Source organism: Podarcis cretensis (genome assembly GCF_951804945.1).
Source record: "Podarcis cretensis genome assembly, chromosome: 1".
NCBI lineage: Eukaryota > Metazoa > Chordata > Lepidosauria > Squamata > Lacertidae > Podarcis > Podarcis cretensis.
Genome location: NC_137170.1, coordinates 124,220,723 through 124,246,100, shown reverse-complemented (window position 1 = coordinate 124,246,100; position 25,378 = coordinate 124,220,723). Strand labels below are relative to the sequence as shown.

The 25,378-nt window shown below is 45.5% G+C and overlaps 1 protein-coding gene across 1 annotated transcript in view; it reads right to left on the bottom strand.

The window, feature by feature from the left end:
* The window catches only part of DNAH7 (dynein axonemal heavy chain 7), a 148,087-nt gene extending 131,686 nt beyond the window's left edge, over nucleotides 1-16,401 (bottom strand). The window contains exons 1-7 of the mRNA XM_079974784.1: nucleotides 16,262-16,401; nucleotides 11,038-11,103; nucleotides 9,708-9,816; nucleotides 6,414-6,564; nucleotides 6,066-6,150; nucleotides 3,485-3,665; nucleotides 879-951 (exon numbers count right to left, since the gene is read on the bottom strand). Of these exons, the coding sequence (XP_079830910.1) occupies nucleotides 879-951; nucleotides 3,485-3,665; nucleotides 6,066-6,150; nucleotides 6,414-6,564; nucleotides 9,708-9,816; nucleotides 11,038-11,103; nucleotides 16,262-16,276 (680 nt within the window). The 5' untranslated portion in view covers nucleotides 16,277-16,401. The remainder of the gene's footprint in view (nucleotides 1-878; nucleotides 952-3,484; nucleotides 3,666-6,065; nucleotides 6,151-6,413; nucleotides 6,565-9,707; nucleotides 9,817-11,037; nucleotides 11,104-16,261) is intronic.
* Between the last annotated feature and the right edge of the window lie 8,977 nt (nucleotides 16,402-25,378).

Sequence of the window (25,378 nt, the reverse complement as noted above, 5' to 3'; positions counted from 1 at the left end):
TAGAAACCAAGAAGCAGAGCATTCTGCATTTCCATATAGGGTAGGGGGGAGCCCTCTGTTCACTGGGGTGTTAGAGCACATCTTTTGCCCAACCCCTGGTACATAGCTGTCAACCGTCCCTTATTTGGTGGGAAACTCCCTTATCCCAGCGCCGTGTCCCGCTGCTGTCCCTTATTGATGATGTCCCTTACATTTCCCAGGTTTCAAAGGAAGCAGCTTCTCTCCCTCCCTGCCTGCCGGCCAGGGAGGCTCCAGCTGTGTTGCTTGGCTGCGTTGCTCACCCAATAAGGAGTCTAAGAATGACTGGGGGGTGGAGCTTGCATGCCTTGAGCCAATCAAATCGGTCGCGTTGCCTGGGGACTCGCCTTTGCTCAGCGCTTCCCAGCGGAAAAGTGACAGTGGTTTTCCTTGCTGCATCCCCTTTGCCGGGTTGCTGCGCTGTGGGAACCACCGCTTGAGGCTTTGTTTGGCTGCTGGCTGGGCTTTCTGCCTTTGGCTCGGAGGGGCTCAGAAGTTGAACATACCTGTGCCCGGAAAATCCCTTATTTGGGCTGCTGATCCCTTATTTTCGAGGCTGCTGCTCCCTTATTTTCAAATCTGTAAGTTGACAGCTATGCCCTGGTATCTCCAGCTAGAAGGTGGGAATGACCTGTCTGAAACCTTGGAGAGCTCTTGCCAGGAAGGATACATATAATCACTGCACCAATGGGGTCTAACTCATTTCAAGAGCGCAATCCCATGCATAGAAGTAGAACCACTGTGGGGAAATGTGAATCACTCCCACGTTAAGATTGCACAGGAACTGCATCCTCCGACAGCTTCAGGCATTTTGCCTGTTACATTTTCTAGGCAAAAGTTTTGAAGTAGCGTTTCCTTACTCTTCACGATGAGGTGGAAGAACTTGCTTCTTGTCTTCCTCCTTTTCTCTGGGGTCTCTCAAAACAAAGTCAACTAAAAGGAGGCATTAAAAACAGAGCAAAACACAAATAATCTCAGCAAAACAGGGGAAGGGGGGACTGTGACAAAGAAGCCGAACCAATTATTTCTAAAAGACTTCAAGGGTGTTATGCAGGAGTAACCGAAGGCAACGCGGATCAAAGTCATTTGATTTAAGAACACTTTGCAGAACAAAACAAAATAAGTGTACATAAAAAGGCTGAACCAGCAGAAAATTAAAAGCAGCTGGGAAATAAAAACCCTCACAGTGCATTCTTATGCATGTTTACTTAGAAATAAGTCTCATAGTGTTTAGTGAGGCTTACATCGTAATAAGTGTGTTTAGGACTACGGCCAAAGAAGAACGATGGAGACCAGGCTTCTATGCCCAGAATGGATGGAAAGCTTTTCCAAGAGGAATCCTGTTTGTTTAAACCTTTCAGACAGAATTTATGTGTGCTTTCCAGAACAATTTATCCAGCAACAATGCATTGGGAATGAACAGTGGCACACGCTATTCTGCTTACGGCAGAGATGGAGAACCCGTGGACTTTCAGAAGTTGCTGGATTCCAACTTCCATCAGCCCCAGAAAGCATAGCCAATAGTCAGGGGTGATGATGGGAGCTACAGCCCAGCAACAACTAAAGGGCCAGAGTTTCCAAGCATCACTCATTTACAGATAGCATTCTGCAACAGAAGTGGCTCCCCAACGGTGGAACACTCACTCCAGAGAGACGAACCCAGCATCATCATTATCGACTTTTAGGCACCAGGCAAAGACGTTTACCCAAGCATTTGGCTCTTAATTTGAGACCTATTATGGTATGATGGGTGGGGACGCAGGTGGCGCTGTGGGTTAAAGCCTCAGTGCCTAGGACTTGCTGATCGAAAGGTCGGCAGGTTCGAATCCCTGCGGCGGGGTGCGCTCCTGCTGCTCGGTCCCAGCGCCTGCCAACCTTGCAGTTCGAAAGCACCCCCGGGTGCAAGTAGATAAATAGGGACCGCTTACTGGCGGGAAGGTAAACAGCGTTTCTGTGTGCGGCTCTGGCTTGCCAGAGCAGCGATGTCACACTGGCCACGTGACCCGGAAGTGTCTCCGGACAGCGCTGGCCCCCGGCCTCTTGAGTGAGATGGGCGCACAACCCCAGAGTCTGTCAAGACTGGCCCGTATGGGCAGGGGTACCTTTACCTTTTACCTTTATGGTATGATGGTACCCTAGTCTGCATTGGAGTTCATCTTTTAGTAGGGTGGAATAAGACTTGTCCTTTTCTACGATACTGGGATGAGCCCTTTTAGCCAATAATGTTTTTATATCTTTCCAATAGCATTAAAAAAATTTAAATCATGTACGCTTTTACAACAGTGAGTTGCTTTGAGTCATTTTACGGCGTGAGTGATGAATAAAGGCAGCAAACGGTAACCACACAGAGGCTTTCAAACTTTCTCTGTGCTGCTGATGAAGTTGTGCTGAGGGTCAACAGGCCTGGCGACCTCCGCCTGTTAACAGAGGGCAGCATTCGCCTAACAAACCCCATCAGCAGAAGCCCATCTCTCCTTCCCCCAATGCCGGCCCAAATTGGCTCTGGGGGATGACCGGGAGACCCTCAAAAACAGGGCAAGGGGCAGGATCTTTCCATCTTGCACAGACAGAACGACTGGAAGAGTACAAAACTGAATCCTACCCAGGATGTGCACCTAAGAACAAAGAACACTTAGAACACCGTGGGTGGGATTCAACTGAGTCACATCACTTGCAAAATGGGGTTTTGCACCCTCTCCCCCCTCCCACCGTGTGTACCCAAAATTGGCTCTGGAAAGTTCAGGAGAATCCCAGAACAGTGCACAGCAGAAGGAGGTGGGGACTGTTCCACCCAGCAAGCAAGCCAAAATACTTGCACTACAGTGGTACCTCTGGTTATGTACTTAATTAGTTCCGGAGGTCCGTTCTTAACCTGAAACCGTTCTTAACCTGAAGCACCACTTTAGCTAATGGGGCCTCCCACTGCCGCCGCCGCTGCGCGATTTCTGTTCTCATCCTGAAGCAAAGTTCTGAACCCGAGGTACTATTTCTGGGTTAGCGGAGTCTGTAACCTGAAGTACCACTGTACTGCAATAGTGTGGTGCTGAGTTCCTCCCCATGTTCCCAGAATCCTCTGCTGTGTGCAGGGTTATCTCCTCAAAGATGTTGCTCCAGAAACAGTTTCTCCTTGACCACAGCCAGGCCTGTAGGGCCTCACCAGTAGGATCTAATAGCATAAGCTGCCCAGGATGGCTGGGGAAACCCAGCCAGATGGGTGGGGTAATGAATAATCATCATCATCATCTCACTGTATTCTGCATTTTGGGCAGGAAGTGGTGGCAAACTGCTTCAGGGATATTTGCCCATCGTTGCTTATCTTTTCATTAAGAAAACTCTGGTATATTTCCCAGTAAAATTCTAGGCTCCTCTAGAACACAGTATGGACAACATATGGGCTAAAAATGCACCTATGCTGAAACAATACTCAAGACTGACCTTCTCCAGCAAATATCACATTTGACATTACCTATTGCTTTCTTCACACTGAGAAGATAGTCCTCTCTCATTTCATCGGAGAGGGCATAGATACTTTCACTGAGCACTTTCAAATGTTGTGGCACAAGTGCCAAGACATGCTCCAGCCAGGAGTCCTCCATTGGGGCCACATGTTCCGTATCTATCCCGTGGCGAATGTAATAGTAGTATTTCTGCAAAATCAGAACATCACAGGAGATTCAGACCAGAACATGCTATGAAAAAGCAAAGCTATTTCTGGCCTTGATGGAGGCATGCGTTCCCTCCCAAAATATCTCTCTCTCTCTCTCTCTCTCTCTCTCTCTCTCACACACACACACACACACACACACACACAAACACACACTTCAAACATATGTGAAACATATGTCAATGTGCTAACTACAATTAACCTGTGCGTGCACGACTGCTTGGTATTTTTTGGAGTAGGGTTTCCATTTCCCCTTGCTTCCCGTTTCAAACTTTTAACCTCTAACACAGAGCCTGTGGAAGGGACTCTCTAGCTCTCTAGCTCAGGCTTCCTCAACCTCGGCCCTCCAGATGTTTTGAGACTACAATTCCCATCATCCCTGACCACTGGTCCTGCTAGCTAGGGATCATGGGAGTTGTAGGCCAAAAACATCTGGAGGGCCAAGGTTGAGGAAGCCGGGTCTAGCTGCTGGAGATGTGACAGGTATAATGCTCCATTAAAATATATGTTTCTACAACGTCCTACACTGAATATTTTTGAGGAGAAGGAAAGAGAGAGAATCTACAAGACAATCTTAAATTTGCAGGGGGAAATATTAAGAGAGTCTGTATACTGGTCCAGTAAACGCTTCCGCTGCGCAACCAGCAACAGTTCTCTTTGCAGAGCATTAATTAAGTCCAGTGCAGAGATTCTTGTTGCAGTACAAGCTTCAGAGTCTCAGCAGCAAAGAAATAACGACACAGGGAAGCCTGTCTTTCCAAAGACAGGTTTATTGCAGAAAGATAACAGAAACACCTCTGGATCTTTCAGACATTTTTGCTTCACGCCCCACAGGCAGAGAAAACAAACACTCTTTATATACTGAGCAACTTAACAACTTAACGAGCTTGACTACTTAAAGTCACATGACATTGCTAACTTGCCAGCGTCTTAGGTTTCACACCCTAACAAATATCCTTTTGAATTATACACCCAACACATGGAATCTAACAAAGGGACAATAGGAATGGACTCTCTGGACTACGGCAAAAAGACTGGTAATGATTAACTGGAAGAATAACAATGCAGCTCCCTTTAATTATTGAATTGACAATACGTACAAACTCACTGCACATGAACAAGTTGTGTACAAACGTAGACTTGCCATGGACAAATTTAATGACATTTGAAATTATTTTTTATAAATACCATATTAGGTTAAGGTCTGGTTAACTACAATAAAAATTTTCCCCCTTTTGTGTAAAGTGCACAATATATTTTTGTTGTTGTTATTGTTCTGTATTGTTTTCTACACGGGTACCATTTCTTGTTCCTTCTTTTTAATAATAATAATAATTTCTATTTATACCCCGCCCTCCCCAGCCAAGGCCGGGCTCAGGGCGGCTAACAAGCAATAATAAAAAAAAAAGTTGAATGATTACAACTTAAAAACAAAATTAAAATACAACATTAAAATATTGAAACATTAAAATATTAAAATGTAGCCTCATCGCAGGAGGAGAAAGGAAAAGAAAAAAGAAAAAGAGGGAGGGAGGGAATCAAACTGGCTCCAAGCCAAAGGCCAGGCGGAACAACTCTGTCTTACAGGCCCTGCGGAAAGAAATCAGATCCTGCAGGGCCCTGGTCTCATGAGGCAGAGCGTTCCACCAGGCTGGAGCCAGTGTTGAAAAGGCCCTGGCTCTGGCTGAAGCTAATCTAACTTCCTTAGGGCTAACTTCCTATTTTTGTGTCCTATCTCACTCTTTTTGTGTCTTCCCGCTGCGGTGGGAACGTAAACGGTGTTTCCGTGCACTCTGGCACTCGTCACGGTGTCCCGTTGCACCAAAAGCGGCTTAGTCACGCTGGCCACATGACCCAGAAAGCTGTCTGTGGACAAACACCAGCTCCCTCATCCTGAAAGCGAGATGAGCGCCGCAACCCCATAGTCCGCTTTGACTGGACTTTACCGTCCAGGGGTCTCTACCTTTACCTTCTACCTTACTCTGTGCACTTGTAATTTTGTGCTTTTTGTTTTTCAATAAAGAATATAAAATAAAGCAAAAAAAACCCCAGCAGCCCCAGCCAGCATGGCTGAAAGTTTGGAACGATGGGAGTTTGTCCATCCACAAGCCACATGGAGGGGCCACAGGCTCCTTATTTCCCTTCTGAAGTCACTGAAAACCCCCAGGGAGGATCATCAGCAGTGTATGAGTGGATTCCGTTCACCTGACCCTCTTACCACCTTGCCCTGCCCCATCCCTGCCAAAGCTGGGAGCCTCACCATTGACGAGAGAGCACCACTGCCTCTCTGGCCCCCAGCATCACTGCCGCAGTCCTAATGTTTCAATCCTGCTTTCCCTCCCCTTGATAAACACTCAAATCAAAGAGTCATTGTCTTGTTTACCAAAATGTCTTTTTCTATGCCCTCTGTTGCCCCAGGTTTCGCTTCTTCTATGGAAAGCTGCTGCTCCTCAGTAAGGTCTGGCTGCCTAACGAAAACAAACACGACAATTCAATCACAATGGTTTTCAAACTCTGGTTGGCAAATCAGTCCTGATCTCAGTTAAGTCAGAAGCAAGGGGATTTGCTTAGCCTCCTGCTGCTGGGCAGGAAGGTCTGTTTTTTTCCGACTTTCTCAAAACTGACCTTTTTTCTTTCGGTGGTCATCCTTTCTTTTTAAAAAAAATGTATATTTGCACTTTCTAAAAGAGGAAAGAACTTTTCCAAAAAATAAAATTACACAGAAGCTCACATGATGATGTTAACAAGAGCACTTCTGAAATTTTCCCGGTCCTTTTTGCCGCCAGGTTTAGCTTTAGAAGTTGACGGTCCGGCACCCAAATCACTGGCTGGAGGAGGTTCCTGTGCTTTTCGCTTCTGAGCCCTCTGAGCCAGATATTCTCCTAGGGGAGGAAAGGAAGATATTGTGTGGTACCAGCTCAAATCCACATAGAATTGTGGAGTTGGAAGGGATAGCTCAGTCTGTAGAGCATGAGACTCTTAATCTCAGGGCTGTGGGTTCAAGTCCTGTGTTGGGCAAAAGATTCCTGCATTGCTGAACTAGATGACCCTCATGGTCCCTTCCAACTATATGATCCTTTGATACAAGAAGCACCTCCCTTTCTTAGCTATGAAGGGATCATCTGATCCAACCCCTTGCAATGCAGGAATATGCAGCTGTCCCAAACAGGGATCGAACCTGCAACCTTGGCGTTATCAGCACCACGTTCTAACCAACTGAGCTACCCAGCGTGTGACACCAAAGCTCTGCAGAATCGGCTCCTGCCTCTCCCAAAAGGGAGTTAAGAGCCTCTTTCCAAACTGCTATCCATTGCATGAAAATGACAGAAGGTGGGAAAGCGGCAAATCACTTCAAGGTATCCCACAAGAGTCAGATCCTTAAAGAGTCAGCTGCCTGGGGTTATTGATCAGCTGTGGTATCCTATGCATTTGACAAGTAATCTGGGAGATCTAAACGCCCTGAGCCATGCACACCAATTTAGCTGAATGAAATATCTAAATTATTATTATTATTTATTTATTTATTTATTTATTTATACCCCGCCCATCTGGCTGAGTTTCCCCAGCCACTCTGGGCGGCTCCCAATCAAGTGTTAAAAACAGTACAGCGTTAAATATTAAAAACTTCCCTGAACTTAAGATGTCTTCTGAATGTCAGGTAGTTGTTTATCTCTTTGACATCTGATGGGAGGGCCTTCCACAGGGCGGGTGCCACCACCAAGAAGGCCCTCTGTCTGGTTCCCTGCAGCCTCACCTCTCACAATGAGGGAACCGCCAGAAGGCCCCCAGCGCTGGAACTCAGTGTCCAGGCTGAACGATGGGGGTGGAGACCAGTTCAAATGCACTGAAGCAAAACTCTGATCCAAAACCTTGCTCAGTCAACAACCGGTGCTTAGCTTAGCACAGGGGTATACTAATCACCTTGCCAAAGCAATGTCATAAAGTTACGCCAACATTAGACAAGGCCATCAAGAACAAGGCTATCTGTCCCTACGAGTCATGATGGCTATACAGTGGTACCTCTGGATGCGAACGGGATCTGTTCTAGAGCCCCGTTCGCATCATGAGCAGAACGCAACCTGCGTCTGCGTGTGTTGTGATTCGCCGTGTCTGCGCATGCGCGTTACCTCATTCTGAGCACCTGCGCATGCACGAGTGGAGAAACCTGGAAGTAACCCGTTCCGTTACTTCCGGGTCACCGCGGGATGCAACCTGAAAACGCTCAACCTGAAGTGTCTTTAACCCGAGGTATGACTGTATATTCGTATCAGAAGCTACCCAGTTCTGCTAGCAGAAGCCAGTGCAAGGACTCCCACAAGCTGAACAAGGCTCCCCCTCTATTCCCCCCAATCCCAGGATGCAAGGGGAGTAAATGGGAGATCATTCCATCAGGCAAGCAAAAATTCCACTCCATACCTCAGTACTAGCTGCTGGAGATTGTGAGGTGGCAAAGAGTGTTATTGGGCTCATCTCTTGATTGTGGCCTTCCCCGGGGCATCTACCTGGCCACTATTGGAACAGAATGCTAGACTAGATGGGCCTTTTGTCTGATCAAGCAGGGCTCTATCTATCTATCTATCTATCTATCTATCACATTGCAAACTACAGCCCCATCAGATGTGTATCTGCTGGCAAAAGTCGCAGTGCTGATACGATACGATACGATACGATACGATACGATACGATACGATACAATACAATACAATACAATACAATACAATACAATATCTTTATTTCATTGTTCTGTATGGGACAATGACAATAAAGATATCGTATCGTATCGTATCGTATCGTATCGTATCGTATCGTATCGTATCGTATCGTATCAACACTGCGACTTTTGCCAGCAGATACACGGATGCAAATATTTAGTCTCAAATCTATTAGGGCTGGTTCACACATGTATTTTCATCCCCTGGTGGCTGTAGCTCCGAGTAACCACCGAAATGCAGGATTGGGCCATCACAAACCTATCACCACAGACAACCCTTTCTAATCACCTCATCGTACTTCAAATACAATGCCTTTATACTAGGTCTGTTGATATGCCACAGCCAGTCATCAAGGGATGCATGCACCTGAGGAAAGAAGCCCTTACTAGGGCAATGTGTTTTAATCCATTAACTGAGCTACCTTTTGCTGGAAAAGCTATCAACTTATGTTGAGATAGTGTCAGGGACCGTGCTGAGGAGGGCTGCACTGTGGAAGAATGTTGGGAACCACCCCCTCCCCCTGATCCTGATCCTGAATCTTCCCAAGAGCAGGAGGACAGTATAGATCTGGAACAGTGGTTTGCAGAGGGATATAGTTCAGAAGGCAGAAGCTGGGAAATACTGGATGGGGAACAGCTAGGAGAAGAAACACTGGGAGAGAGAGAGTTAACAGATTCACAATCTCTGGACGGCATCCCTCCGCTCTCCCCAAGGTCAAGAAGAGCTCAGAAAGTTTAAGAACAGAAAGCACAGAGGGGACAACCTCAGATTACAAGACATAAGAGGGACGTGGATTAATAGGGATGGAAGAGGGTGTAATCCTTAATTGGGAGCACCGCCATTTCTAAGAGACGTGTTCTTTGTTCCCTCACTGTGATTATTAAAGTTTCTAACAGGAGTGCCTGGCGTGCTCTGGTCCATGGGATCACGAAGAGTCGGACATGACTAAACGACTAAACAACAACAACAACTGGTAAGATGACTCTTTTTCCTTTGTTCTGCTTATTTACTGCCACGGGGGGGAGGGGGGAGGAAGTCAATTCCCTGAAGCCTGACAGCTAGTTCATATATCGTGTGCATATATCAAGTGTGCCCTACATGCAGTCATTTCACAGGCTAGCAGGGTTTACACTGAGGTTGATTCAGTTTTCATTTTGGCCATAAACCAAAAGAGAAATGCAAAAATACAATCCAGTAAATGATCGATAGAACACCTACATATCTTCCAGGTTATTACAATGGGCAAAAAAACAATGCATGCCTAGTGATAAAACCATTTCCATCTGTACACAAGCATCCAGCTTTATGCTTACCAGGTGTTACCTCGTTTCTTATCATAAACTCCTCTGGAACATGTGCCTCTTCTTCTCCCCGCAGGTGGAACGAAGGAGGATTCTGATGCCATATCGGCTTACAGTTTATCTGAAACATTTAATTTCTCATTTGTAGAAAGATGCCAGCAACTATTTCCTGACAGTCCTTAATGCCATTTGTAAGCCATTTCAAAGAAATTAATTCAACGATATCAGTAAGTAGGCAAATGAAAAATAAAAATTTGCAAATCAAATCCATTTGCAAACAAACATGCAACTAATTCAATTGTCTGGATGACCACTGCATTTTGGACAGGGATGTGCATTCAGATACGCACTTGCCTTGTCAAACAATACAGGAAAGGATGCAGAGATCTCTCTTGCTGGATGTGTGGATCTCTTTCCCGATCTAGAAATCAGTTTATGGTTACAGTAAGGGATCTGTACTCCTGAAATTGCTGTCCAGCAACTACAACCCTGTATTTGATGCTACTGCCCAGGGAAGGGACAATACCAGCAGATGCAAATATCTGCCTTGTGTAGACAAAGGCAGCACTCAGTGCTGATCTCACAGATCTACTCACAGATCTACAGAGCCAGTGTGGTGTAGTGGTTAAGAGTGGTAGTCTCGTAATCTGGGGAACCGGGTTCGCGTCTCCGCTCCTCCACATGCAGCTGCTGGGTGACCTTGGGCCAGTCTCACTTCTCTGAAGTCCCTCAGCCCCACTCACCTCACAGAGTGTTTGTTGTGGGGGAGGAAGGGAAAGGAGATTGTTAGCCACTTTGAGTCTCCTTGAAGGGAGTGAAAGGTGGGATACCAAATCCAAACTCTTCTTCTTCTTCTACGTGAGTGGTGATCCATGCACAGACAACCATACGCACAGAAGCAAGGCAGTTGCAGCCCTGAACTTCCTTTCTAATAGATGTGAATGGTACCTTGCTATCTTTCAATGGAAATGAAAGCCGAAACCATTATGAGTGGTTATGCCATGTATCTCACTATGGGGACGCATGAGTTTTGCTGCTTATGGCTGTATCTGGATCAAAGGCACTGCCATAGCCTTCAGCAGAATCAGGGCATTCATAAAGCTCACTGGGAGAATTTGGGCCTGCCAGCATCTTTTGCAGACTAGCCTACCTCACAGGGATGCTGTAAAGATAAAAGGGAAGGGGGGCTCTGTATACTGCCTTGAGCTCCTTGGGAGAAAGGGAAGGTATAAACGCAATAAACGGAGAAACTATTCAAGATAGATGCTTGTACGCATTTGCTATTCACCAGAATTTTCTCTCCAAAGGCATGCTTAAAAATGTTTAGCAAAGCAAAAGTTACCTTATCCACCAGTGGTAAGAATTTTGCTATAGGCTTCTCCAATTTCCCTTTGTTGGGTGGCTTGGGCTGCAAGGTAGTGAAAACAGGAGGCAAAATAAGGCATGTATACTTTTAATATGAAACTTTAAAAAAGTTTTTACAGCTGCAGTCCTAATCGCATTTACAAGGAGCAAGCCCTGTTTAGGACTGCAGGGCTTGCTTCTGAATAAACATGCCTAAGCTTAGGTTCTTGCTCGTTTATTGCAGTACACTGTCATCTTTTTTCCTCAGCATTCAACAGCTACATGCATACCAGTATATATTTCTCCCATTAACGTTAGCAGAGCATTTGAAAGAAACACATTCAAATGAAGGATGGAAGCGCTGCTGCTGCCTCAGTTTCACTAAAACGAATGAGCTTGCACAAGAACTGCGGCTGCATCCATTTCGCTCCATTGAAAATGCTCCACAGTCTAAGAGGCAACAGCTCACTCCTGAGTACACCCAGGACCCGGGTAGCACTGTGGTCTAAACTACTGAGCCTCTTGGACTTGCCTATTGCAAGGTTGGCAGTTCGAATCTCCGCGAAGGGGTGAGCTCCCGTTGCTCACTCACCTCACAGAGTGTTTGTTGTGAGAGAGGAAGGGAAAAGGAGATTGTTCGCTGCTTTGAGACTCCTTAGGGTAGTGATAAAGCGGGATATCAAATCCAAACCTCCTCCTCCTCCTCCTTCTTTGCCCCAGCTCCTGCCAACCTAACAGTCCAAAAGCACGCCAGTGTAAGTAGATAAATAGGTACCACTGCAGCGGGAAGGTAAACAGCGTTTTCGTGCGCTCTGGCACTCATTATGATGTCTCATTGCGCCAAAAGTGGTTTAGTCATGCTGGCCACATGACCCAGAAAACTATCTGTGGACAAACGCCAGCTCCCTCATCCTGAAAGCAAGATGAGCGCCACAACCCCATAATCGCCTTTGACTGGACTTAACCATCCAGGGGTCCTTTACTCCCTGATTGCTAGGTAAAGGTAAAAGGTCCAGTTGTGGCCGACTCTGGGGTTGCAGTGCTCATCTCGCTTTATTGTCCGATTGAGCCCGCATACAGCTTCCGGGTCATGTGGTCAGCATGACTAAGCTGTTTTTGGCGAACCAGAGCAGCTCACGGAAACGCCGTTTACATTCCCGCCAGAGTGGTACCTATTTATCTACTTGCACTTTGACATGCTTTCAAACTGCTAGGTTGTCAGGAGCTGGGACCGAGCAACGGGAGCTCACCCCGTTACGGGGATTCGAACCGCCAACCTTCTGATCGGCAAATCCTAGGCTCTGTGGTTTAACCCACAGAGCCACCCTGATTGTTAGGAGCTACAAACTCACCTTTCTCTGGATTTTGAGCTAACCAACTGAAAGACGACCCAGTCACCAAATCAAACCATTAACTCTCAAACTGTTTCACAGACACATCTCCTGGAATCAAAGATGGTAATCTCCAAAATGGTGTAATGGGTGCATTTCAAAAACAATGCAACACATACCCAAAGCTGCCACCACCACAATGCACAGGGATGCATGCTTGATATGAGCTGGTTTCCCCATTCAGTTCAGTGGAACAGAATTCCATTGCACAGTGCAGCCTTGCACTGGCAGAACACTTTAGCTGGATACCACCCACAGAAATTAAGCCTCTGAAGTTTTCACATCATTTAATCTCCATAGCTTAAAAAAAAAAGCTTTGCCTGCTAAATATTTACAACGTGGGGTGATGTTTACAGGCACCAGAGCAGCATCACTGGACTGGAGCAGAAAATTGTTATAGAAATGCCAAATACATTATTGGAAATAGCATCCAGCTTCCAACAGCTTTGTTTCCTCAAGGTATAACCTATTCTATACAGTGGTACCTTGGTTCTCAAACGCCTTGGTTCCCAAATGGCAAAAACCCAGAAGTGTTCCGGTTTCCAAACTTTTTCTGGAAGCCGAACGTCCAATGCAGCTGTCGGCTATTCTTTCTGGGGCGACTGCACTAATCAAAAGCCACGCCTTGGTTTTCAAACATTTCAGAAGTCAAAAGACATTTGTTTTTGCTATTTATTTTGCGTTTTGGTTTTTGAGGCTTTTCTGGTTAATTTGTGGTGTGACTGTGTGGAACCCAGTTCAGCTACTGACTGACTGACTGACTGTGTCACTGTGGAAATGGATAAAAGCCCCCCATCCAAACAATGACTATCATCAGTGTATGTAAGAAAAAATAATAATTTTAATTTTTATCATCTACAATACTGTCTTATTTATTTTATAGTACAGTACATTGATTATTGCTTTCATTTTATGGATCAATGGTCTCATTAGATCATTAGATAAATTCATGGTAAATTGCTGTTTTAGGGGTTGTTTTTAAAAGTCTGGAACAGATTAATCCATTTTGCATTACTTTCTGTGGGAAAGCGCGCCTTGGTTTTGGAACGCTTCGGTTTTGGAATGGACTTCCAGAACGGATTAAGTTTGAGAACCAAGGTACCACTGTATTCTATATTTATGCAATCCATGATTTTGGAAGAAATTATGAGCCGAAGTTTCCTAACTCTGCCCTACCTACCTATTTATTTCTTTATTTCCTTATTTATTTTTGCAAAAGAATCTGCTTCCTCTCTTATTGGAAATGCTTCTAGGGAAAAAAGCGCTGCCACTTTAAAGATATTGTGAGAACACCAGCCCTCCCCCCCCCCAATACAAACTGTCTGCTTAAGTTTATTTTTCAAAAACTAATTTAAAAATTATATGAACAGCTGCAAGGAGGATTACATCCCTTTTAAATGCCTGACTTTGAAAAGCTTGGGCTGCATTCTTGTTTTCCTAGAGGATGTCATCCTGCAATCAACTTTCCGCTAATGAGATGAATATATTAAAGTCTCCTTCAACAAATATGGCTACACCACCTGCTCCTTCCTCAAACAGTGCGGATGTTTAAGTAAATGTCAGGAAGGGAGAGGGGGAAAGGCATTTCGAAAAAAAGAAAGCTTATGCCATCTATTTGCTTTATACTAAATAGCAAAAAGAGAGAGAGAGAGTTCCATCAACTTCAGGGGGGAAAACACACAACCTCCTATTCTAGAGTAACATTAAGTGGCAAGCCTTACTTTTTAAAATAAATTTCTGTAACCAAGCTAGTGAAAGAACGCCCCCTACTGCTGAAAACAATGATGCACGGATATTTTTGTCCGCGTGGACACTGGTCCACCACACTGACAGGTCTTGTGCAAAATCATTTCTCTTATCATCTCTCCTTATTTGATTTCTGTGTACATCAGATGTTAATTCCTGACCAACTAATCTCTCTGCCTTACCTTGAGAAACATGTACGGTATACACGATGCATGGTTATTATCTCAGTAGGTCTACAATTTACTTCAAGGTGACATGATCTGGCATAGTCCCAAGATGTTTCAATTTGTTACCTGTCATTCATCAGCACATTAACAACAATTGAAACAGATTACAGCCACAGGACTATTGACCGGGAATTATAAATAGTCTGGAATCTCCAGTTTAATAAATCTGTGGCTAAGACTGAGTTCTACAACTGACTTTTTAAAACGGCACTTTAAAAATCTGCTTTTGCTTTTTTTATAAAGGAGCCTGATTGGGGTAAGTGTTAATATTAGTGCAGCCTCTTTGCATTTTTGTAGACCCAAACTGCTCATGAGCTGAAGAGTTTAAAATTTTGTCTGACAATTTCACCACCCATTGCTAATGACTCTCTCTTCACCTCCAAGCAAGAGTCTCTTGGTAGCTCTGCCAACTTCAGAAATGACAGGAATGTCCGCTTAAGAGGGCCTTCTCTGTAGCAGCCCCTAAATTCTCCTGCAACGTCTGTCATGTGTCAAAAATGCACCTCTTTACCCCTGGCCTTTTGACCGTTAAGGTACTGGGACTCACCCCTTCTGTTTTTGTTAATCTACACTGTGCTGCTTTTGCTTGGAATTGTTCTCCTTGTTTTTCCTGGTATATTTAAACTTATTTACTCCTGTTGGATTGCATGATTTGATTGCATGCAACCTGTCCTGGGACTTAACAGTGAAGGGTGAGTAAGAAATCACTTGAATGAATGAATAAATAAGACCCCGCACCAAGCCAAGCATAGCCCACCCCACCTCCACGTATTGTGGTCTGCCTGCTGTACACTGCCCTTCATCCATAGATCTCAGGGCAGTTCACAGCATAAAAATACAAGATAAAAACACATATGAGCATACTAAGTAATAATAATATCAGTGACCTGCAAACCACTGAGCCTAGGGCTTGCTGATCGGAAGGTTGACGGTTCGAATCCCCGCGACGGGGTGAGCTCCTGTTGTTCGGTCCCTGCTTCTGCCCACCTAGCAGTTCGAAAGCACGTCAAAGTGCAAGTAGATAAATAGGTACCTCTCCAGCGGGAAGGTAAATGGCGTTTCCATGCGCTGCTCTGGTTTCGCCAGAAGAGGCTTAGTCATGCTGGCCACATGACCCGGAAAAACTGTCTGCGGACAAACCTCGGCTCCCTCGGCCAGTAAAGCGAGATGAGCGCTGCAACCCCAGAGTCGTTTGCGACTGGACTTAACTGTCAGGGGTCCTTTACCTTTACCTTTAATATAGACCCTCCAAGTGTCCCTATTTTCCAGTCCCGGCTTCATTTATTTATTTATTGAGTTTATATACCGCCGTATACCCGGAAGTTCTCAGGGCGGTTCACAGAACAAAATCAAAATACAAAACCACAAAATAAACAATCAAAATTAAAAAAACAAGAACAGCCCAACAACACACACACACACCCATTTGCAGAAGCCGTCCCAATTTCTGATTTGATCCTGGGACGTCCTGCTTTTCCTTATGTCCCTATTTTCATCGGAGAAATGTCGGGTGCTTTGCTCGTAGCGGAAGGGAATGAGTTTGCCTGGGGGGAAGTGAGCCGGGCACGGGGAGAAAAGCTAGTTGCGAAGTTCAAGAGAGAGACACCGAAAAGTAGCCAAGTTTTTAAAAAACTTTTAAATGACAAGCGGTGCCTCCTTTTTTGTGGCTCTTGGAGATCACGCGCGAGCAATGATCCTGCTAGCCAGGATGGACATTGTAAGCACTTCGAAGAGGGGGTTTCCATGTGATTTTTTGGGGGGGAGGCGAAGCAGCACTGGGGGGGGGGGAGAGGGAAAGCTGAATTGTAACTACAAGACACACAAACAATCACACAAAAAATACTTGTACATCCCTCACCTGCTCGCTACTCATGGCTGGCTAGCCAGCTGCTTGCCCCTACGCTGAATACAACAACGGGAGTGGGGTTTTTGGGGGGGCTGCGGGGGCGCCTCCCGCTCATCCGCGCGTCTCCCTCCTCTCGGTTCCCCTGCGGGGATGTTGTGCTGAGCAGGGAAACCCCGTCGCCTAGCAACGCCTCCGACTCAAACCGCGCTTTCCCCCCTTTCTTTCCTTCGGGAGCGAATGAGAGAGCGGAATCTCAACATTCCAGTCGCCGAAGCGGCGAACCCGAAGTTCCCATTGGCTCAGAGGGAGAGAGGGGCCTGTCGTCCCCCCCCCCCCGCCCCCAGGAGTGAAAGTTCTGCCAAGACGAAGAGCTGCCCCGCTTTTGCTTTTGTAAAAACAACCACCACGAGTTGGACTCCAACTGTGGGTCAGACTGGGTGATGGGAGTTGTTGGGCTGGTCATCTTGGGCGGACGCCGGATTGTTGTCTTCCAAAGCAAGGACTCTGTTCCGAACTTAAAAATTGGAAAACAAAAGAGGTTCAAAGACTCTCTCAAGGCAAATACAGTGGTACCTCGGGTTAAGTACTTAATTCGTTGCGGAGATCCGTACTTAACCTGAAACTGTTCTTATCCTGAAGCACCATTTTAGCTAATGGGGCCTCCCGCTGCTGCTGCGCCACTAGAGCATGATTTCTGTTCTCATCCTGAAGCAAAGTTCTTAACCCGAGGTACTATTTCTGGGTTAGCGGAGTCTGTAACCTGAAGCGTATGTAACCTGAAGCGTATGTAACCCGAGGTAAAGGTAAAGGGACCCCTGACCATTAGGTCCAGTTGTGGCCGACTCTGGGGTTGCGGTGCTCATCTCGCTTCATTGGCCAAGGCAGCCGGCGTACAGCTTCCGGGTCATGTGGCCAGCATGACTAAGCCGCTTCTGGCCAACCAGAGCAGCGCACAGAAACACTGTTTACCTTCCCGCCGGAGCGGTACCTATTTATCTACTTGCACTTCGTGCTTTTGAAGTGCTAGGTTGGCAGGAGCAGGGACCGAGCAACGGGAGCTCACCCCGTCGTGGGGATTCGAACCGCCGACCTTCTGATCGGCAAATCCTAGGCTCTGTGGTTTAACCCACAGTGCCATCCGTGTCCCTAACCCGAGGTACCACTGTATAAAAAAATGTAGTATAAACACAGACAACTGGGAAACACTGGCCTGCAAGCGCTCCAGTTGGAGAACAGCCTTTAGCAAAAGGTATTGTGGGCTTTGAAGATACTCGAACTCAGGACAAGAGGGAGAAACGTGCTAAGAGGAAGGCATGCTTGGCAAACCCTCCCCGTGATCAACTGCCCCCCGGAAACCTTTGTCCCCACTGTGGAAGGACGTGTGGATCCAGAATTGGCCTCCGCAGTCACTTACGGACTCACTGTTAAAACCGTGTTTATGGAAGACAATCTTACTTGGCTACAAGATGTCCCCATAGCCTGCCAGGAAAAAAAAACCACAGTTAATATTTCGCCTGGCATAGAGACTGCTCACGTGCTAGAAGAGAGTGCAGCAAACACACCCCTAAGCTAAACAACTAGAATTCTACTAAGTGGGGGGGGGGTGTCTGAAAGCTGCAACAAAATGTTGCAGGTTCTCACTACTAAGGAAATACAACAAGCGAATACATAGTAAGAGAACCCACACAAGTGACGCTGACACAAAACCCCACACATACACTAAGCAGGAGAAGCATTGGCACCCCTGACCCCACCCAACTCACCATTCCCCCTTCCCCCTCTTTCCCCCTTTTCTTCCTAATCTAACACTAATGCAGGCTTCCTCAACTTCGGCCCTCCAGAGGTTTTGCAACTACAATTGCCATCATCCCTGACCCACTGGTCCTGCTAGCTAGGGATCATGGGAGCTGTAGGCCAAAAATATCTGGAGGGCCAATTATGTAATAGGCTTATGTTACAAAACAAGCATGGATTTTGAATTTGATGTTTGTAATTCTTTTTCAGTTTTGGAATAAAGTTTAAAAAAAAATCTGGAGGGCAGAAGTTGAGGATGCCTGCCCTAATGCCTCACAACAAATTAAACTGATCTGTCAAAAACGCAACTTTAAAAAAGAGACAATTTTTGTAAACTAAGAAATCATATATATACGTATGTATATGTATATGTATAATGTTGCAATATGTTCAGTGTGTCAGCCAGCCATGGCTCCCCCCCCCCCCCCCCCGCAACCCCACAAGCTACTCCATTCCAAAAATCGCTCACTTTCCACTCCGAGTAAAACTTATTTCTAAATAAACATGACTAGGGAATATTTATGACTGTGGGACTGCAATGCCAAATTTAACGTGAGGAAAGCTCTCCTGCATGATTGTCCCTGGAACTTCACACACCAGCCCTTAGAGGCATTGGTGAGTGTAAATACCACATCCCAAGCTTTTAAAGGAAAGATTCCAACAGCCTGCAGGGACGCGGGTGTCGCTGTGGGTTAAACCACAGAGCTTAGGACTTGCCGATCAGAAGGACTTGCGGTCAGAAGATCGCAAATCCCCGCGATGGGGTGAGCTCCTGTTGCTTGATCCCTGCTCCTGCCAACCTAGCAGTTCAAAAGCACGTCAAAGTGCAAGTAGATAGATAGGTACCGCTCCGGCGGGAAGGTAAACGGCGTTTCCATGCGCTGCTCTGGTTCGCCAGAAGCGGCTTAGTCATGCTGGCCACATGACCTGGAAGCTGTACGCCGGCTCCCTCGGCCAATAAAGCGAGATGAGCGCCGAAACCCCAGAGTCGGTCACGACTGGACCTAATGGTCAGGGGTCCCTTTACCTTTACCTTTAATATAGACCCTCCAAAGTGTCCCTATTTTCCAGTCCCGGATTCATTTAATTAATTTATTTATTGAGTTTATATACCGCCCTATACCTGGAAGTTCCCAGGGCGGAAGTTCTTTACCTTTACCTTTACCTTCCAACAGCCTTGCATCATTCCTGAGCTTTAGCTGGGGTTGAGGGGCGTCTTAGTCCAACAATAGCTGCTGGGCTGCCCCTGCCCATAGGTTACCGAGTGACTAGCAAATATATTTTTGTTGTTTAGTTGTGTCCGACTCCTTGTGACCCCATGGACCAGAGCACACTAGGCACTCCTGTCTTCCACTGCCTCCCACAGTTTGGTCAAACTCATGCTGGTAGCTTCGAGCACACTGTCCAACCATCTCGTCCTCTGTCGTCCCCTTCTCCTTGTGCCCTCCATCTTTCCCAACATCAGGGTCTTTTCCAGGGAGTCTTCTCTTCTCATGAGGTGGCCAAAGTATTGGAGCCTCAGCTTCACGATCTGTCCTTCCAGTGAGCACTCAGGGCTGATTTCCATAAGAATGGATAGGTCTGATCTTCTTGAAGACTAGCAAATATAACTAATAATAAACACCATCCCTGAAACATCACAAAACACACACATGCACACACCACCCAGCCATAAAACCTTCCCACAGCTTCTGGTTTTTTATTAAGGGTTGTAGTTAAAGCTATGGTTTTCCCAGTAGTGATGTATAGAAGTGAGAGCTGGACCATAAAGAAGGCTGATTGCCGAAGAATTAATGCTTTTGAATTATGGTGCTGGAGGAGACTCTTGAGAGTCCCATGGACTGCAAGAAGATCAAAAGATTTTTTATGTATGCGACAACAGCTGCACGGATGTTAGTAGCCCAGAGATGGAAAGAAGACGAAGTCCCTATTAGAGAAGAATGGCAAACTAAGCAGCTGGATTATGCCAAAATGGCAAAACTGACTGGAAGGCTCTGGAACCAAGAAGACCAAAACTTCAATAAGGAATGAGGGGGAAATGTATAACTTATCTAGGAGACCACTGTAAGCAGATGAAAACATTAGCAGGATTGCAATAACACTTGTAATGTAGCAAATATTACAGACCAAATGGATTATGGATTATGAAATAATATGCAGTTAAAAAGGTTGACAATAGGACCCAGGGAGGGGAAGGTGGGAAGTCCAGAGATTTGAAGAAATCTCTAAATATGGGTATGTATTTTGTATTGTTATAATTCTATATTTGTAAAACCAAATTTAAAAAAAACTCAAAAAACTCAAAAACCTTTCCACAGCTTGAGACAGCCACCATTTAAACCATCTGATTACAGACAATTAGAAGTTGCAAAGTATATTTGCATACGGAAATGTCCTTTGAACTGTGAAATGTGAAAGTGACAGTGGTACTTCATTTTAGATTAAAAGTGAGAGCTTTTTATGTCTCCCAGAGTGTAGAATCAAGATCTTGTATGCTTTACCACCTGTTAGTAGTACTCACTAACTGGGTAGTCAACAAGGGGATATGATGGCTATTCTCAATTTATCAAGAGTAAAAAGGCTATGTGAGCTTGTCTATGCTTCCTTAATCACCACCAGTAAAAAGGTAAAGGAAAAGGACCCCTGGATGGTTAAGTCCAGTCAAAGGTGACTATGGGATTGCGGCGCTCATCTCGCTTTCAGGCCAAGGGAGCTGGCGTTTGTCCACAGGCAGCTTTCCGGGTTATGTGGCCAGCATGAATAAACCGCCTCTGGCGCAACAGAACACCGTGACGGAAACCACGGAAACGCCGTTTACCTTCCCACTGCAGTGGTACCTATTTATTTACTTGCACTGGTATGCTTTCGAACTGCTAGGTTGGCAGAAGCAGGGACAGAGCAACAGGAGCACACCCCGTCGCAGGGATTTGAACCACTGATTTCTGATTGGCAAGCCCAAGAGGCTCAGTGGTTTAGACCACAGCGCCACCTATATCCCAGTACGGAAACCCGAAGCCCTAAGTTTCCAAGGAAAGGTTGGGCATATTAAAGGGATACTAGGGAAACTACCTCACTTGCCCTGTTCTCAGACATTTGGGTTGTTTTTTAATACAGCTTTTTTCATCTCTTGCACTGGGGATTCAAATAGGTGTTGACTCATCATTATAGTGCAAGCAAAATCAGAAAGTTTTGCTAATAGGGAAGAATTGGAACTCTTGTTATAATTAAGTGTAATAATATTATTTGACCACTAGGGGGCATGTGTTCCCTTTCAAACCAACTTCTACACCAGGAAATGCTCTGCGTTACAGGAATGTTTGTATACAGGGTTTTCCCTTAGAATATCAATCCCCGCTGCCTAATCTCCATGAAGTTGCTCAAAATATTACCACGGTCTTCCATTAATGTTTTGCACATTGCCTTGGGACTTATGTGGAAAGCAATTAATAAATAACAATCAGTACTTCTTTTGTTTAAAAAAAATTAGGGGCAGGTATGTGGGTGGAGCTGTGGGTTAAACCACAGAGCCTAGGGCTTGCCCATCAGATGGTCGCGGTTCGAATCCCTGCAACAGGGTGATCTCCCGTTGCTCGGTCCCTGCTCCTGCCAACCTAGCAGTTCGAAAGTACGCCAGTGCAAGTAGATAAACAGGTACCACTCCGGCGGGAAGGTAAACCTCTGGTTCACCAGAAGTGGCTTAGTCATGCTGGCCACATGACCCAGAAGCTGTACACCAGCTCCCTCGGCCAGTAAAGCGAGATGAGCGCCGCAAGCCCAGAGTCGTCCGCGACTGGACCTAATGGTCAGGGGTCCCTTTACCTTTACTTTTGCCCTTATCTTGAAAGTAGTGTTATGGCTGCCAGAACAATGGGGCAGTAAAAAAAAAAAAAAAGAGGCACCAGTACTCCATACCAGTAAGAACTGGCAGAATTACTTATAACAATAATAATTGCAATATATGATTAAGACGTGTGTCTGGTCTGCTATATGTGGCTTGACGTACACTGGAAGAAGCAAAGATCAGCAGTGTCAAAGCAATGATTCTTCAACATCAACTTCGTTGGACTGGTCATGTTGTGCGGATGCCTAATTATCATCTTCCAAAGCAACTACTCTATTCCGAACTTAAAAATGCAAAGCGTAATGCTGGTGGTCAACAAAAGAGGTTTAAAGACTCTCTCAAGGCAAATCTTTAAAAATGTAGTATAAGCACTGACAACTGGGAAACACTGGCCTGCGAGCGCTCCAGTTGGAGGACAGCCTTTACCAAAGGTGTCATGGGCTTTGAAGACGCTCAAACTCAGGATGAAAGGGAGAAACGTGCTAAGAGGAAGGCATGCTTGGCAAACCCTCACTGTGATCAACTTCCGCCTGGAAACCTATGTCCCCACTGTGGAAGGACGTGTGGATCCAGAATTGGTCTCCACAGTCACTTACGGATTCACTGTTAAAATCATTTTTATGGAAGACAATCTTGACTACAAGCAATTGCCAAAGAAGAAGAAGTGGCTTTACATCAAACAGTTTGTTGTTTATGTTAAAGGGTTTGCACCAAGAAAAAAGAGGTGCTGGACCTCACCATGAACGCCTCCCCATTTCTCTTCTAATGGCAATGGTGCCCACCTGAGAAGTTATGGCTGGGAGGAGGGAGCCCTGATTTGCACTGCTTACTTTCCATGTGCCCTAATCTTGGAGGGATGGAGCCCTGACAGTTTTGGAATGAGTCTGTCAAAAGCATCTGAGTTGCTGTTTCTACCAAATGCCATATATGAGGCTGTTGTTGTGGAAGTTCACTTCCCCCATCTTCTCATCAGAAAAAAAATATGCCTTGCTTGGCTCCTCTGTGACATGAAGAGCAGAGATGGGGAACCTCTGGCCCTCCAATTGTCGCTGGACTACAACTCCCATCATCCTTCACCACTGGTGACGCTGCCTGAGAACAACAAGTTCCCCGCCCTACTAAAGTCACAAGAGCACCAGGCCTCAATGCCAGGAGCAAGTGGTTGGTCATTGAGAGAACAGAATACTGGACTAGTTGGTCCTTTGTCCTGATTCAGCTGGACTTTTTTTGTGTACTTATGTGGGGTGGGTGGGTTTTAATTTGCACTAGGCAGCAAAAGCAAAGCATAATACCCGCCAACATTTCTCCAATGCACATACCCTATTTCATCATCATCAGCATTTTATTATTTATACCTCACCCATCTGATTGAGTTGCCCCAGGCACTCTGGGCGGCTTTCAACATATAAAAAAAGGCAATTAAACATTTAAAACCTTCCCCATACAGAGCTGCCTTCATGTCTTCTAAAGGTTGTATAGTTACTCATCTCCTGGACTCAGGGGTCGCACAATTCATAGAATCATAGAATCATAGAATCATAGAGTTGGAAGAGACCACAAGGGCCATCGAGTCCAACCCCCTGCCAAGCAGGAAACACCATCAGAGCACTCCTGACATATGGTTGTCAAGCCTCTGCTTAAAGACCTCCAAAGAAGGAGACTCCACCACACTCCTTGGCAGCAAATTCCACTGTCGAACAGCTCTTACTGTCAGGAAGTTCTTCCTAATGTTTAGGTGGAATCTTCTTTCTTGTAGTTTGGAACCATTGCTCCGTGTCCGCTTCTCTGGAGCAGCAGAAAACAACCTTTCTCCCTCCTCTATGTGACATCCTTTTATATATTTGAACATGGCTATCATATCACCCCTTAACCTCCTCTTCTCCAAGCTAAACATGCCCAGCTCCCTTAGCCGTTCCTCATAAGGCATCGTTTCCAGGCCTTTGACCATTTTGGTTGCCTTCCTCTGGACAGGTTCCAGTTTGTCAGTGTCCTTCTTGAACTGTGGTGCCCAGAACTGGACACAGTACTCCAGGTGAGGTCTGACCAGAGCAGAATACAGTGGCACTATTACATCCCTTGATCTAGATGCTATACTCCTATTGATGCAGCCCAGAATTGCATTGGCTATTTTAGCTGCCGCGTCACACTGTTGGCTCATGTCAAGTTTGTGGTCAACCAAGACTCCTAGATCCTTTTCACATGTACTGCTCTCAAGCCAGGTGTCACCCATCTTGTATTTGTGCCTCTCATTTTTTTTGCCCAAGTGCAATACTTCCATACCCTCCAACATTTCTTCAATGAAAATAGGTACACCCTAAGGAAAAGCAGGACATTCTAGGACTGTTCCTGGAAAATAGGGACACTTGGAGGGCTTGAAACACCCTATACCTGACAGTTCTGTATTTCTCTTAGTTTTGACATGTAACAATCATTGATAATTTTGTGGGGTATATGTTTCATTTAGCACATCTTGCTGCACCTGATGAGTTACTGTTCTCATTCCAGCCCATCTGCACAATTTCTCATTTCCTTGCCCTTTATCGCCAGCTGCCTGAACTTTACACCTAATCTATTATGTCATGTGTCAGTCCCTTCCTCACCTGCTGCCACCAGTATTTATAAGATAAGCTAGTGGCTGTCACAGCTAGGTTCATATTCCATCTTTTTTTCCCCCTTCATTTTATTTAGTGCAATAAAACACCTTATCACATTCTTTTAGTCCTTGACCTCACTGCTATGGAATTGTGTTTACATAATTGCCTGTGACAACAACCAACAAGAAATTTCCTGCCACTTCTGTCAAGCGGGATGTCGTAACAGATCGCCAAGCAAATGACTGCAAGTGGCAAAAACAGAATTTCATATGCTGAGAAGGAATTTGACAGCAACATCTTTCCAATGTCTGCAAGTGATTAAAAAAAGAATGTGGTTTTGGAAGGGAAAAAACATTATGTGAGGAAGACACACACTAACCAAGGCCCATGTGCAAAGATAACATTTTCTTCACCGATAAGTAACCCAGCAAAGGCACTTTTTGACAGCATAGTACAGTGGTACCTCAGGTTAAGTACTTAATTCGTTCTGGAGGTCCGTTCTTAACCTGAAACTGTTCTTAACCTGAAGCACCACTTTAGCTAATGGGGCCTCCCGCTGCCGCTGTGCCACCACTGCATGATTTCTGTTCTCATCCTGAAGCAACGTTCTTAACCCAAGGTACTGTTTCTGGGTTAGGAGTCTGTAACCTGAAGCGTATGTAACCTGAAGCATATGTAACCCGAGGTACCACTGTACCTCTACATGTTTAAAACTCTCTCTCTCTCTCTGTCTCTCTCTCTCTCTCACACACACACACACACACAGACAGAGAGAGAGAGAGAGAGAGAGCACTCTCAGTACTTGGGCATGTTACAGGCATGTTATAAATTCAGACATTATTATAAATTCACATAAGATTGTGACTTTGCAAAACATTATTTGGATTTTATTGAACCTAC